The 13,008-nt window shown below is 39.3% G+C and overlaps 1 protein-coding gene across 9 annotated transcripts; it reads left to right on the top strand.

Moving 5' to 3' along the window:
• Nucleotides 1–228: 228 nt before the first annotated feature.
• Nucleotides 229–12,111, top strand: HNRNPK (heterogeneous nuclear ribonucleoprotein K). 9 transcript variants are annotated; one of them, XM_087822729.1, is made up of 17 exons: nucleotides 231–337; nucleotides 2,114–2,190; nucleotides 2,300–2,384; nucleotides 2,824–2,921; nucleotides 3,456–3,512; nucleotides 4,973–5,016; nucleotides 5,891–5,963; nucleotides 6,474–6,545; nucleotides 7,049–7,162; nucleotides 7,520–7,648; nucleotides 8,213–8,520; nucleotides 8,650–8,704; nucleotides 8,963–9,046; nucleotides 9,319–9,334; nucleotides 9,426–9,493; nucleotides 9,867–10,036; nucleotides 10,759–12,111. In XM_087822729.1, exons 3-17 carry the CDS (start codon nucleotides 2,327–2,329, stop codon nucleotides 10,790–10,792), a joined length of 1,380 nt encoding a protein of 459 aa, XP_087678855.1. In that variant the 5' UTR covers nucleotides 231–337; nucleotides 2,114–2,190; nucleotides 2,300–2,326; the 3' UTR covers nucleotides 10,793–12,111. The 9 variants fall into 9 exon arrangements, with proteins under 9 accessions (XP_016078457.1, XP_016078463.1, XP_016078462.1 ...); XM_016222973.2 differs by having other exon boundaries at nucleotides 9,411–9,493; nucleotides 10,819–12,111; XM_016222968.2 differs by having other exon boundaries at nucleotides 9,411–9,493.
• The last annotated feature ends 897 nt before the right edge of the window (nucleotides 12,112–13,008 follow it).

Below are 13,008 nucleotides of genomic sequence, written 5' to 3'. Positions count from 1 at the left end.
CAACAGCAGTTCCCGGGCCGCGCGACCCAGACAACACGAGCCGAAACGGCGCGCGCCCTAAGCCCTATTTTGCCTCTTCCCGCCCGATTTGCAGCACGCTCACGCCCCTCCTCCAAACCCAAAAGATTTCTTCAGCCCGAAAACGCCCCCTCCCTATACTCGTGGACGAGGCAGCCTTTAGTTCTCGCGAGAAGTTCTTCCCCTCCCCCAGCTAGTGAGTGCGCGAACGAGAAAGGAGGAGGGTGCTCCAGGCGAAAGCTGCAGACGCCATTATCCTGTTTCTCTGCTGCACCAACCTCTACGTCTTGCTTACGTCCCTCTTGTTTACGGCCTATAGGTAATTGGGGTTATTGGGGCTTCGGTATTAAGGACTCAGCAGGGTATTGGCCTCCCTAAAGGCTGTGTTGAGTTTTTCCAAGTCCGGTTTTTCTCCGGCCCTTAGCGGCCTCACAGCCTGAAGGGAGGCGCCGGCGGGAGGCGGGGGTGTCGCGCCTTAATTGACGCGACCTTAGACCAATCGCTTCGCCCTGGCGCCACCGCCGAAGCCCCGGCAGCCAATCAGACACGGCGGCGGGGTAGGAGAGCGCGGGAGGCGGAGAGAGCGGCCGGGCCCTGCGTTCGTTTTCTGTCTAGCTGTGACCGGTTGAGGCGGCGCGGCGGCATAGGGACGACGGCCTCGCGCGGTGAGGAGCGGGGCTGGGCAAACGGCGCGTGAGGGCGAAAGTCGGAGACACATTTTGCCGCTTGAGGGAGGCGTTTGGGTACCACTTGGTGGTTGGCGGATTCTCAGCAAGGGAACGTTGCCCGATTCCCCTCCCCCCCTCCGCCATTTCCCTGAGCGTCTATCCGCAGTCCGCGTTGTGGTACTAGAGGCTTCGGGGCATTACGAGGCCTGTACCAACAGGATGAGCTGCAGTTTCGTAGTCTTGGGGACTAGTACGCTTCTTGTTTGGCAAGAAGGGGCCGGCGGGCGGGACCCCAGGGCGATAGAGATCGCCGCTCTCTTTTGTGTGGGTCCCACCGCACTTAGGCTCTCCCGGCCTGGGCTTGGGGCTGGAGCCGGGAGGTCGAATGGTCAGGGTTGCCTCGGTTGCTTTGTCTCTCCCGCGGTGGGGGGAGGGTACGGGGGCTGAGATCTCGGGGCCGCGTGGTGGGTGGGGGAGGGGGGTCGGCGCTCGACTCCTCCTAGTAGCACGTAGTCGCCATTACAAGGGCGGCCATTTCCTGTCGGATCGGGGAGAGACGTGCGGCGCTTCTGCTCTCGCCTCTGGCTTTCTCAACTCCTGTTACTCGGCTCTTGCCGATCCCGGTATCGGGAGCTGGGAGGGGAGTGCATGTTTGCCTCGTCTGGTCACGCGCATACTTTGCGATTTTTGCCGCACGAGGAATGGTGATTGAAGGACCGCGTCAACGTCTTATTCTTATAGAAAGACCCTGCTGGTTGTCTTTAAACGCCTTCATCCAAGTCTTCCGTTACCTCTCAGTATTTAACTGATGGGCCCGAAGGAGAGTTTCAGTTATTCGTTACCAGAGTGATCGACAAATGTTGTGGAAGGCATAAATACTGACTTTTTTTTTTTTTTGTAAGCACTAGGCTGCCTTTTTTTTTATTTTTAAAGAAGGACCACGTTGCCGTCTGCTTCCAGTTCCGAGGGGAGATAAAAGGCTTTTTGCAGTCTTCTCACCAGTCTGGTTGTAGAGGTGTAATTGTTAGGTTGTACCCTTTCTAACATAGTGTAAAATACCTTGATAGTGTTCAAGGGCTCCGTTAACTCTGTTGAATAATCGAGTAGTACTGGCAGTTTGGAGCTGCTCTCAAGTTTTGAGATTTATTCCTCCAGTAGAAGGACCTGGAAATGGGTTGAATTTGCATTTATATTTGGAAACTAATTTCTGTGATGGGACTAGATCCGGTGGCTTTAGTATTTCCTTTGGGGGGGAGGGGATCCGATATCATTGTTTTAGATTTTTAAGGCAATTATTTGCGGGTTTAAGACCCTAAAATGAAGAAACTAGCTTTAGAAATAGCTCTTTAGTTTGTTGAGATCAGTGTGTGTTCGTATCTAGTAATCAGCAACCAAAAGGCAAAACTGATTTGTGTTGGTTTTTGTAGGCTACTGAAGCACTAGGGTGTCAGTTGGTCCCGCCCAGAACACTTCAGTTCTGCTCTGCAAGGATATATAATAACTGGTACGTTCTAGAAGCAGAGTCATCTCTTTGCTTTTTAAAAATATTTAGCAATATGCACAGCTTACTTTTCAATAAGCCAAATATACTAATCTCTTTATTTTCTTAACAGATTGGTGTGTCTATATAATCCAAGAAAATGGAAACTGAACAGCCAGAGGAAACCTTCCCCAATACCGAAACCAATGGAGAATTTGGTGAGAGTACATTTTAATTGTAACAATTTTATAATTTTTCTTCCTTTAATTTTGTTATTTCTTTGATTGTTTAGTCTGAGTTAATCCTTATCGTATAGGTAACTAAACAAAGACACAAAGAAAGCCAATAAATACAAAAATGTTTTTTAATTGTATTCTTAAATTCCTGATCCTTTGAAATATTTTGTCACAGTATCTTATGTTTGGAAAAGGTTACTGAAAGGGAGAATGCTTTGATTCATATTTAAAAGTCAAAGAATATAAATGCCTTTGGCTTTTTTAAAACAAGCTTGGAATTAGCAACAACTCTCTTACGGCAGAATGTAGTTGCTTTCTCTAACTTAACCTGAGTTAAATAAATTAAAACATATATAATTAAAGATGCCTTCTTTCTTGAAGACGCTGTGCTTTCTTTGAAATTTGAACTGTTAATTTCTAGGTAAACGCCCTGCAGAAGATATGGAAGAGGAACAAGCTTTTAAAAGATCTAGGAACACCGATGAGATGGTTGAACTTCGCATTCTGCTTCAGAGCAAGGTATTAATTTTACTCTTGAAAATTTGAAAATAGTTTTTACTCAAGTAGAAATTAGGTTAAGTTCTGGTTTGGCCCTATGAGAAACCTTCAAAGCCTTAAAGCTTGAAGAATATGAAAGATCTGTGATGCTATACAGGGACTTGTAGGCCCGTGGTGGCTTTTTTTTGCCTAACAAAATTAAATCCTTTAATATATTGAGCCACTTAAAGATCAAACCAGGAAAAGGGTGTGGGTGATCCTAAAAGCATTAATGGATCGTGATTACATTGTGAAATTATTAGAAACAGTTTACTTGATATTATCAGGTCACAGTGTGAAGGTGTCTACTAGGGATGGGTACTATAAAATTAATCAGTGCTTAAGTTTTATGTTCAGTATATTGTGACATTCTGAATATTCCAAATCTCTGTCAGTGTTTAGACCCCCCAAAGTCACATAGACACTTGGTGGTGTGTGTGTGTGTTGTTTTCCCTTGGTTAAAGCTTGAGAGCACAGGAAGGAAAGGGCAATGTTAATTTGTCTTTTTTCCTCCAGAATGCTGGGGCAGTGATTGGAAAAGGAGGCAAGAATATTAAGGCACTGCGTACAGACGTAAGTATTAAAGAGTTTAAACTACTACTCCAGCTTTGGTTTATATTTGTAGAAATTTAAAGAGTTACATCATAGAAATCACTTTTAATAGTTTAGATACAAGCCATTTGTAATTATCGATTGCATAGATAATTTCAAGGTTTACCATTCCTGAATTTAACTTGGATTCGGTGAGGAGGTCTATATTAAACCTCTTCACTTTCTAATAACTTTCCACCAAATTATTCACTTCGGGCAAGATAACATCTTAATTAGAAATAACGACAGTGTAAAAACCCTTAATTGCACCATTTCCCGTGTGTGAATCAATTAGTGTTACTGAAAACCATTGCAGGTGGCTGATTAAACTCAGAAATTTTATTCCCTTTTTTTTAATCGTCCATCTGTTCTTTAACAGCTTGCACATGGAGCACAAACAAATTAATGTTTAGCTTGCATGTCTTAAAAATGGGTGAAGAAGAGTAGGCATTTAATCTTAAGATTGGGAAACCTTACGTCAATACCAGTGATTTGAGTCTTCATATTTTATAGTGGGTTGACTCTTGTGATTAGACACATTAAATGTTGGTATCACCAGAAGTGTATTTATAGGACTTGGCTACACCTAAATTCCTTTAAAATTTCTCATAGTGAACACGCTCTTTAATGTTTTCTTGCTAAAATTGAGGCAAATAACTTTGTGTTGAATACTTATTTGATAGAATTTCATTTCTCTCTTGATCGCAGATCTTTGTATGTTCCTCTTGATTACTGTAAACTGAACTTGAAAATTTGTTTTAAAATTTTACCAACTTGCCTATTAGGATCTAGGAATGCATTTTAAACCTCCAGGAAACCAACTAGTCTTTTAAGAGTTTAGGGTTTTTGGTGGTGTGGGAATTTTTGTTTTGTCTTTTATAAACCTCTCTCCTCTTAATCCAGATATTCTGTATAATTATCTGGGTTATTAATTTCCCCGTTTCCTCAAGAACTTCAGTAAACTGAGTCATGACAGGTTTTGTGTCTACCCTCATGAGCCAGCCTGCTACTGAAACATCGTTTGTTGTTTTTTTTTTTTTTTTTAAAAAAAGGCTAGTACCTTCATTTAAGGTCCTTAAATGTTAAGCCACAGTCAGATATAGAGAAGGCCATTATTGTGTTAGTCTTCAGAACAACTTAAACTTGTTTCATTAATTGAGAGTATGAGTATAGTTTGTATTAAATTAAAATTTATTGCTTTTCCCCCTTTTCCCTCTCCTTGTTTTTTTGGCCATATATCTCCGTTGCCCATGTACTGGATCGACTTACCCCTGCGTTGCCCACCATGACGTTGGCCCATCCGCCCCTGAACGCCCATGTGAAAACCCTGGTTGGCTATGCCCAAAAATGTGCTCGTTGCCAAACGGGTACCATACTTGACAACTTCTGATTGAATGCCCATGCCCAATGCCAACATCCACGAACGCCAATGACCAATGCAGTACAATGCCAGTGTTTCAGTCCCAGACAGCAGTGGCCCCGAGCGGTATGTCCCAACAGTTTATGCCTCACTGCCTGATTAGAAAGAGAGAAATGTATTTTATTACCTGCCTTTTATATAATTAAATAGTATCCCCTTTAGACGGTGTATTGTTTTTCAAGTTTCTGTCTTATTTTCCCCATTAAGTCTTTTTGTCACTGAACTTTGACCGTGAGTTGCCCACCCAAACGATCCACTAATTTTATTTCAATGGAAGGAGCACAGCTTCAAGTGTTGCATATTTGCTGCATTGTAAATCAAATTGTTACCAAAATAGTCTCTCGCTCTGTCTTTGTGGCCCACCTTGCTTCCCAACATTGCCTGTTCATAATTTTTTCTGATGAAATGCTAACTCTGGTTCACTTTCCTTCACTTCTCATTTGTATTGTCTTTGTTTTGTCTCGCATTTGTATTTGTTTTCTTGCAGAGCCCATTAGTGATCTAATTTCTAACTGGTATCCATAACCTTACTCCAAATACAATGTTCACCACTTGCATATTCCCCCACTTTGCCTAAGAGAAGGTGTGCCAGTTTTACCAATGTAACAGCGAGGGTATCCTTAATTAACTTAGTGGTGGCGGGGAACATAAATATTCAACTCTGCTTCAGTTCTGGTCAGTTTATTGCCCACTTAATCTGAGCCCTTCCAAGAGCCCATTCTCTCTGTCTCTCTCCAAGTCTCCTAATATTGTTATCATGTCTGTATTGGGCATAAAACAAAAATGCATGTGTAAACCTATAAATAGGCTACTTTAAATGGGGAGTATTAAATAATTGTTACTTCTCTGTAAAAGTTTGTACGACTACTGGTGATAAACACAAAACTCATTTTTCTTTTCCACCTTTTTTGTACTATCTGGTATTTGTGATGTTTGACAGCATATTGAGTATCAGTGCTGATATTGAAACAATTGGAGAAATTCTGAAGAAAATCATCCCTACCTTGGAAGAGGTAGGCTCATTTTTTTATGTATTTGTCAATTGGGGGGGCGGAGCAGTTAAAGTGTGTTTTATTGGGGCAGTAGGGGAGGTAGAGAGACAGTGGATATAACAGTTTGTAGCAGCTGCATCTTACAACCTGCTACATAGTATACAGTGTTACTGTACTCCCATTATTTGTTTTTGAATGTCTGGCCACTGCAGAGTAAATATGAACTATCTGGCCGTGCAATTTCATGGGTTTAGCATATATTTTATGGGCTTTAGTTTTAGAGGCGGTTGGGGGGGGTGTTAAGTTGAAATATTGTAGGACTGTGTTAGAAAGGACTATGTTTGAAAAGTTTGAGGATTTTTAAATTCTGTAATTAACTGTACAGAGGAAGAACATTGTATATTAGTGTAGATTAGCAGTTTCTCATTATATAATGATATAGATGTGGTTGTAGTAGCTTTACCAATATATGCGACAATAGCCTGATCACACTAGACATTTAACCTATTACTCTTATTTTTCTACTTTCAGGGCCTGCAGTTGCCATCACCCACTGCAACCAGCCAGCTCCCGCTCGAATCTGATGCTGTGGAATGCTTAAATGTATGTCATAGTGCCACTGAACCCCACTGAAGTATGGAGCCTGGCCCATGGGATTAATTTTATTTTTAACATAGTGTGCTTTTCCCGTCTCTATAGAAAAAGGCTTAAAAACATGATAAGTGAATGGTCTTAACAACTCACTGTTGACCCTGCTCCATGCTGCAGTGGGAATTAACTACATTTGCAAAGTGCTTTGCAGTCATTTATATTATGGTGTTATTTGAATGTTAATAATAATACTGTAGTAACAGCGACATGCTAAATGGCTGCAGTGTGGGTATGGTGTTGCAGGACCTGAAAATAAAATAGTTTTTTAAGGTGGTGCAGAATGTCCTTTTTGGGCCTGGCTATTGAGGATAATAAGCACATAACTGGTAAAGTTATTGAAATATAAATTCAGGTTGCTCACTGCAACAGTATGTTGTTACGCTTATAGCAAATAAGTGTGTATGATTGGGGAATCTTTAACCTGGAACTAAAATTCTGTAACTCTCCCTCTGCAGTACCAACACTATAAAGGAAGTGACTTTGACTGCGAATTGAGACTGTTGATTCATCAGAGTCTGGCAGGAGGAATTATTGGGGTCAAAGGTGCTAAAATCAAAGAACTTCGAGAGGTAAAGGCACTGTTTTTATTTTCTATTACTGGAAAATAGTTTTTCACATAGACTTTAAGGTTCAGTGAGCTTTCTCTCACCCTTCTGAGTTTCTTCCCTGAGATTCCTCTCCACTTTTATATTTAGTTTAGTATTAAAGTACCACAATAAGGCCTGGCGACATTGTTTTGCTTAAAATTTAAAAAAAGTCCTATGGTTACTAATAAGATTTAGGGCGGGGGAGGGGGGTGGATTTACTTAGAGCAAATGTAAGTTTATCTGAACCTTCCTAGGATGCCTAGCTTCCTCTTTAGTTCACTTTTCTTTTATTAATGCCTTTTTTTCTTTTTTCTTTTTTCTTTTTTTAACTTGTTACAGAACACTCAGACAACAATCAAGCTTTTCCAGGAATGCTGTCCTCATTCCACTGACAGAGTCGTTCTTATTGGAGGAAAACCTGATAGGGTTGTAGAGTGCATAAAGATCATCCTTGATCTTATATCAGAGGTACCTTCAGAATACTTATCTTTACATCTAACTTCCTGAAACACAGATGTCAAAAGTAGTTTCAGAATGTTTAGGCAAATGTCTTTTACTTGTCCTTTCCTAGCAATTTTTTATTCTCTATCTTGAGCCGTCACTTTAATTTAGAAATAATTTGGGAGACTGGAGAATGGTCATTTGATTGCTAGTGAGATTTTTTTTATAGCCTTTAGTCCTTCAAAGGAAGATTCTACAGTACTACATTGCACAGCTTCTGAATTAATGGCTTACCCAAGATACTGATCCCTTCATCCCTCTGAATGGTCTCAAGATCTTAGGGTAAAAATAGCCAGCTGCTAATTCTTCCCCCCACAAGCAGTAAAGCTTACTTTTTGTTAGGACTCACCAAAAATAACCACATTTTATCCAAACCTTTCCTTCCTACTGTATTTTTGCCTGTATCCCTACCCTGTCTAAAGTATCTCCCAGGAAAAAGGACTTTAGATATTTTGTTTGTAAAAAGAACAGTTGGTTATGAGCCAAGGCTGTTTCTCTTTGGTCTATAATATTACTGTGTTTTTGTTTTAGTCTCCCATCAAAGGACGTGCACAGCCTTATGATCCCAATTTTTACGATGAAACTTATGATTATGGTGGCTTTACAATGATGTTTGACGACCGCCGAGGCAGGCCCGTGGGATTTCCAATGCGGGGAAGAGGTGGTTTTGACAGAATGCCTCCTGGTCGGGGTGGGCGTCCAATGCCTCCATCTAGAAGAGATTATGATGATATGAGCCCTAGGCGAGGACCTCCTCCTCCTCCTCCTGGACGAGGTGGCCGGGGTGGTAGCAGAGCACGGAATCTTCCTCTTCCTCCACCACCACCACCTAGAGGAGGGTAAGTTTCTTTCAATTACATAGTAACATAAAAGAGGCTTCACTGTAGAGGAATAGTTAGGGTAGGGTTTTTATTTGATGTGTGTGGTATGTCAATAAGCTGAGATTACAACCAGTACTATTCTTGCAGAGATCTAATGGCCTATGACAGAAGAGGAAGACCTGGAGACCGTTATGATGGCATGGTAAGAATTTTCATTTATCACCAATGTATACTTCAGTATGTAAGAGATCTTAAAGTCAGGTGTAGTTAACATTTTTGTTTCCAAATACTGTTAATTGAGAAACTTGTTTTACAAATGGACGTCTTAGAAAGCCATTTACATCATTTTGGTTGTTTGCTGGCCTATTAAGACTTTATTGAGCCATCCTTTATCCCCAAAATATGTGATGTAGAATATAAATTGCCAGGTTTATGTTCATAGTTTTGTGTCTCAACACAGGTTGGTTTCAGTGCTGATGAAACTTGGGACTCTGCAATAGATACATGGAGCCCTTCAGAATGGCAGATGGCTTATGAACCACAGGTTGAGTATCCTCGGTGTTTGAACTCATATCTTTAATAAGATGTTTGCCTCCTCACCAATAAGTGTCTTCCTGCCCCTTAATATTTTATTTACTTAAATGCTGTGTGCTTGAATGGTTTCTTGCCCTGAGGATTGTTTTCTGAAATACACTTACTAGGGAGGATATGGGAGGACTTTGGTTTCCTAAACTGAGGGGTTTTAGGAATATTAAAATATCTGAAGAACAGGCTTGAAGGCAAAATAATTCTCTGTTTTTTTCTTCCCATTTTTAGGGTGGCTCTGGATATGGTAAGTTTTCTCCTTTGTGAAATCAAACATTTTTTTATGCTTTCTAAATGAACTTAATGCTCATAATTTAAATCAGATTATTCCTATGCAGGGGGTCGTGGCTCATATGGTGATCTTGGTGGACCTATTATTACTACACAAGTAACTATTCCCAAAGATGTAAGTATCTTTATTGTATTACAAGGAACATTTAATGTATTATTTTAAGTCCCGTAACTTATAATAAAAGACTTTGACAAAAATACTCCATTTTAGGATTAAAAATGTGTTTTTAAGGCCTTTGTGGGGTGTCCTCCAGTTTGGGATTTGTCAAGTGATGTCCAGTACTATCAAAAGCTGTTGATGTTTGAGCCCTTGATTCATTCATTAAGGAAATGTTGATGTGTAAATCCAAATCTTGACTAGTTTTAGGGGCATTAAAAATTGGAATAATTAACTACAAATTTAATACTCTTAAAGGTCATTTAAAATACAGGTAACACGGTTTCCTTCAAAGTATATCATAAACACTTGTTTTTGCAAATCTTTTCAGTTGGCTGGATCTATTATTGGCAAAGGTGGTCAGAGGATTAAACAAATTCGTCATGAGTCAGGAGCTTCGATCAAAATTGATGAGCCTTTAGAAGGGTCCGAAGATCGAATCATTACCATTACAGGAACACAGGACCAGATACAGAATGCACAGTATTTGCTGCAGAACAGGTCAGTTTAAGTGTAGCTTTATGTTAAACCTATACATACTAAAACTTTAAAAAGCTTTTCTTCTCAATTGATTTTTCTTTTAGAAGCCATGGTGTCTCAACCTTTTGGGGACCTAACTTCTAAACAATCTAATAGTTTTGCTTTGATTTTCTTCTGCTTTCTTACTAAAAACGAAGACATTCAGTACTAATCTTGCTGGAAGAAGCCTTAACCAAGCAAACTTCTCATTTCTCTGGTGAAAACTGCTGCCAAAACCACTTGTTATAAATTATACAGAGCCTGTAGAAAAATGTAGAAGATTCAGTGGATGTTGGTCTAGTTCTGTGTGGAAGACTAGTGATTTTGTTGTTTTTAGATAACTAAATCGACAACAAATCACAGTCTGCCATATGGCACAGGCCATGCCTCTACAGGACAAATGATTGGTGCTGTAAAATGCAGCATTTCACACCTTTACTGGCATTTCTTGTCTTTTCTACCAAATATTAACAACTTTTTATTTCATTTTCTTAATTCTGCTCTACTAATGTCTGGTTCACTATTAATCATTTTTTCTTGAATTTTACATTGCTCTAATTTGTAATTGCTAATGTTTTAATTCTTATTTCTAATTATAATGGACATGCTTATCGTTTTAATTTAGCATTGAAATTGTCTTAATGTTGGTTAAGATGTTACGAACAAAAATTCTAATTCGTACTTTTTTTTCTTTTCTTTTATAGTGTGAAGCAGTATGCAGATGTTGAAGGATTCTAATGCAAGATATTTTTTCTTTTTTATAGTGTGAAGCAGTATTCTGGAAAGTTTTTCTAAGACTAGTGAAGAACTGAAGGAGTCCTGCATCTTTTTTTTTTTATCTGCTTCTGTTTAAAAAGCCAACATTCCTCTGCTTCATAGGTGTTCTGCATTTGAGGTGTAGTGAAATCTTTGCTGTTCACCAGATGTAATGTTTTAGTTCCTTACAAACAGGGTTGGGGGGGAGGGTGTGCAAAAACTAACATTGAAATTTTGAAACAGCAGCAGAGTGAGTGAATTTTAATTTTTGTTCATTGTTGTTGGTTAGAAAAGGAAATTCCCCCTATGTAATTATTGTGAACACTTTGCTTTGTGGTCACTGTAACATTTGGGGGTGGGTGGGACAGGGAGGAAGAGTAACAATAGTCCATATGTCCCTGGCATCTATTCAGAGCAGTGTGCAGAATGTAATGCTCTTTTGTAAGAAACGTTTTATGATTTTTAAAATAAATTTAGTGAACCTATTTTTGGTGGTCTTTTTTTTTTTTTTTTAAGATGGTCATTTTTCAAATGGCTGAATTCCCCCATCCCACCCCCAAACTAAACACTAAGTTTGATTTTCAGCTCCTTTGTTGGACTTGGACTTAGGCAAAAAAATACCTTGGCAAATTCAGTTCTGGTGATTTCTGGATGGTTTGAATGTCCATTGCTTGGGAAGAAATTCCATCATACACATTCATGCTTATAATAAGCTGGGGGTTTTATTTGTTTGTTTTTGCAAATGCTTGCCCCTACTTTGCAACAGTTTTCTATGTTAGTAATTGTGAAAGAACCAAGGTGGGGAAGCAGTACTAAAAATTAAGTGATGGTATAAGTGTATACCAGAAGCCTAATAGCAAGTTTTATTAATCGGAGTAATACTTGGTTATGGAAGTGACTGATGCTAAATAAATCCTGATTATTTTTATTAGGTAATTTCTCACCTATAAACTTAAACTGTCAGCCTGCCTAGTGTCTATTAGTTAAACTTTGTAAAATATATATATTCTTGTTTTTCCATTGTATGCAAATTAAAAGATGTACCATTTCTTTGTTGTATGTTGGATTATGTAGGAAATGTTTGTGAACAATTCAAAAAAAAAAAAAAAAAAGATGAAAAAAGTTCCTGTGGGTGTTTTGTGTAGTATCTTGACGTTTGTATTAATAGTTAAGTTCACTTCCAAATAAAACTCCGTAATGCTAGATTTGATGTGTGCCCAATTTGAACAAGGGTTGATTGACATCTGTTAAATTTGTTAAAACGTTCCTCTTGTAAGGAAATACAGTAATCTTAAATTACATATTTTTTGTGTGAAGTGTTTTTCTAGAAGTGCAATTGGGTAGGGGTGGTAAAGACGGTATCGGTAGTTGGGCTCTATGTTAAAGGGAGTGTAGCATAATGGGAGCCGAGTCGTACAATTTTACAACTCCTGTTCTCCCATTATGAGAGTTTTTTAGTTATTTGGCTTCTAGCTCTAGTTTGATGTTTGAGAATATTAAAGTAACTAGTATATGGTTTCTGGTTTGTAAATTTCCTAAAGTACTGCCTGTTGACCTCCCAACTGTCCAGAAGGCACGAGAACTCAGTTACATGGAAAGGGATTCATGGGTGTGGTTCTGCTTAAGTTTAGGAAAGAGACAGAAAAATGTGAAATGGGCAGTTTTTCTTGAATACATAGAGACACATGCAAGTATTCTATTTAAGGCATTATTTCAGTAACACTCCCCTTTTAGGGGAGAGGAATTGAGTGTTCTCTTGATAGTAAAATACATGGTGTCATACCACTTCAAACTAGTGAACACTACCTGTGGTGGTAAGGTTTCTCCAAAGGTGAAATCAAGCTGAGTTGCCACATTGGTGTTACTTAGCCTTCTCCCTTCAGTATTTTAAGAAAGGGTGAGTTGGGGTTGCTTAGGGTATTGTACAACCTGCTAGTGTTGAAATGAGCCCTCTCCAGAGAAAAATCACCAGTGATGAGACAGCCAAGTTATTCCTATGAGGAAAGCATTCCTGGAGAGAAACTAGTTTTGGAGTCTTTAATTAGTCATTGAAAAATTATGTAAATAGATGGACTTAGCTGAAAGTGTTGGTGTGTGTCTTCTACGAACAAGTCACACTGAATACATGAACCTACTAAAGAATTGGAGAATACCTGGCATTAATAATTTGGGTATACAACTACGAGGGAGATGCCTTT

The sequence above is a fragment of the Miniopterus natalensis genome, chromosome 12, assembly GCF_054644295.1.
Source record: "Miniopterus natalensis isolate mMinNat1 chromosome 12, mMinNat1.hap1, whole genome shotgun sequence".
Taxonomy (NCBI): Eukaryota; Metazoa; Chordata; class Mammalia; order Chiroptera; family Miniopteridae; genus Miniopterus; species Miniopterus natalensis.
The sequence above is the reverse complement of the archived record's forward strand: the minus strand, read 5'-3'. Positions and strand labels throughout refer to the sequence as shown.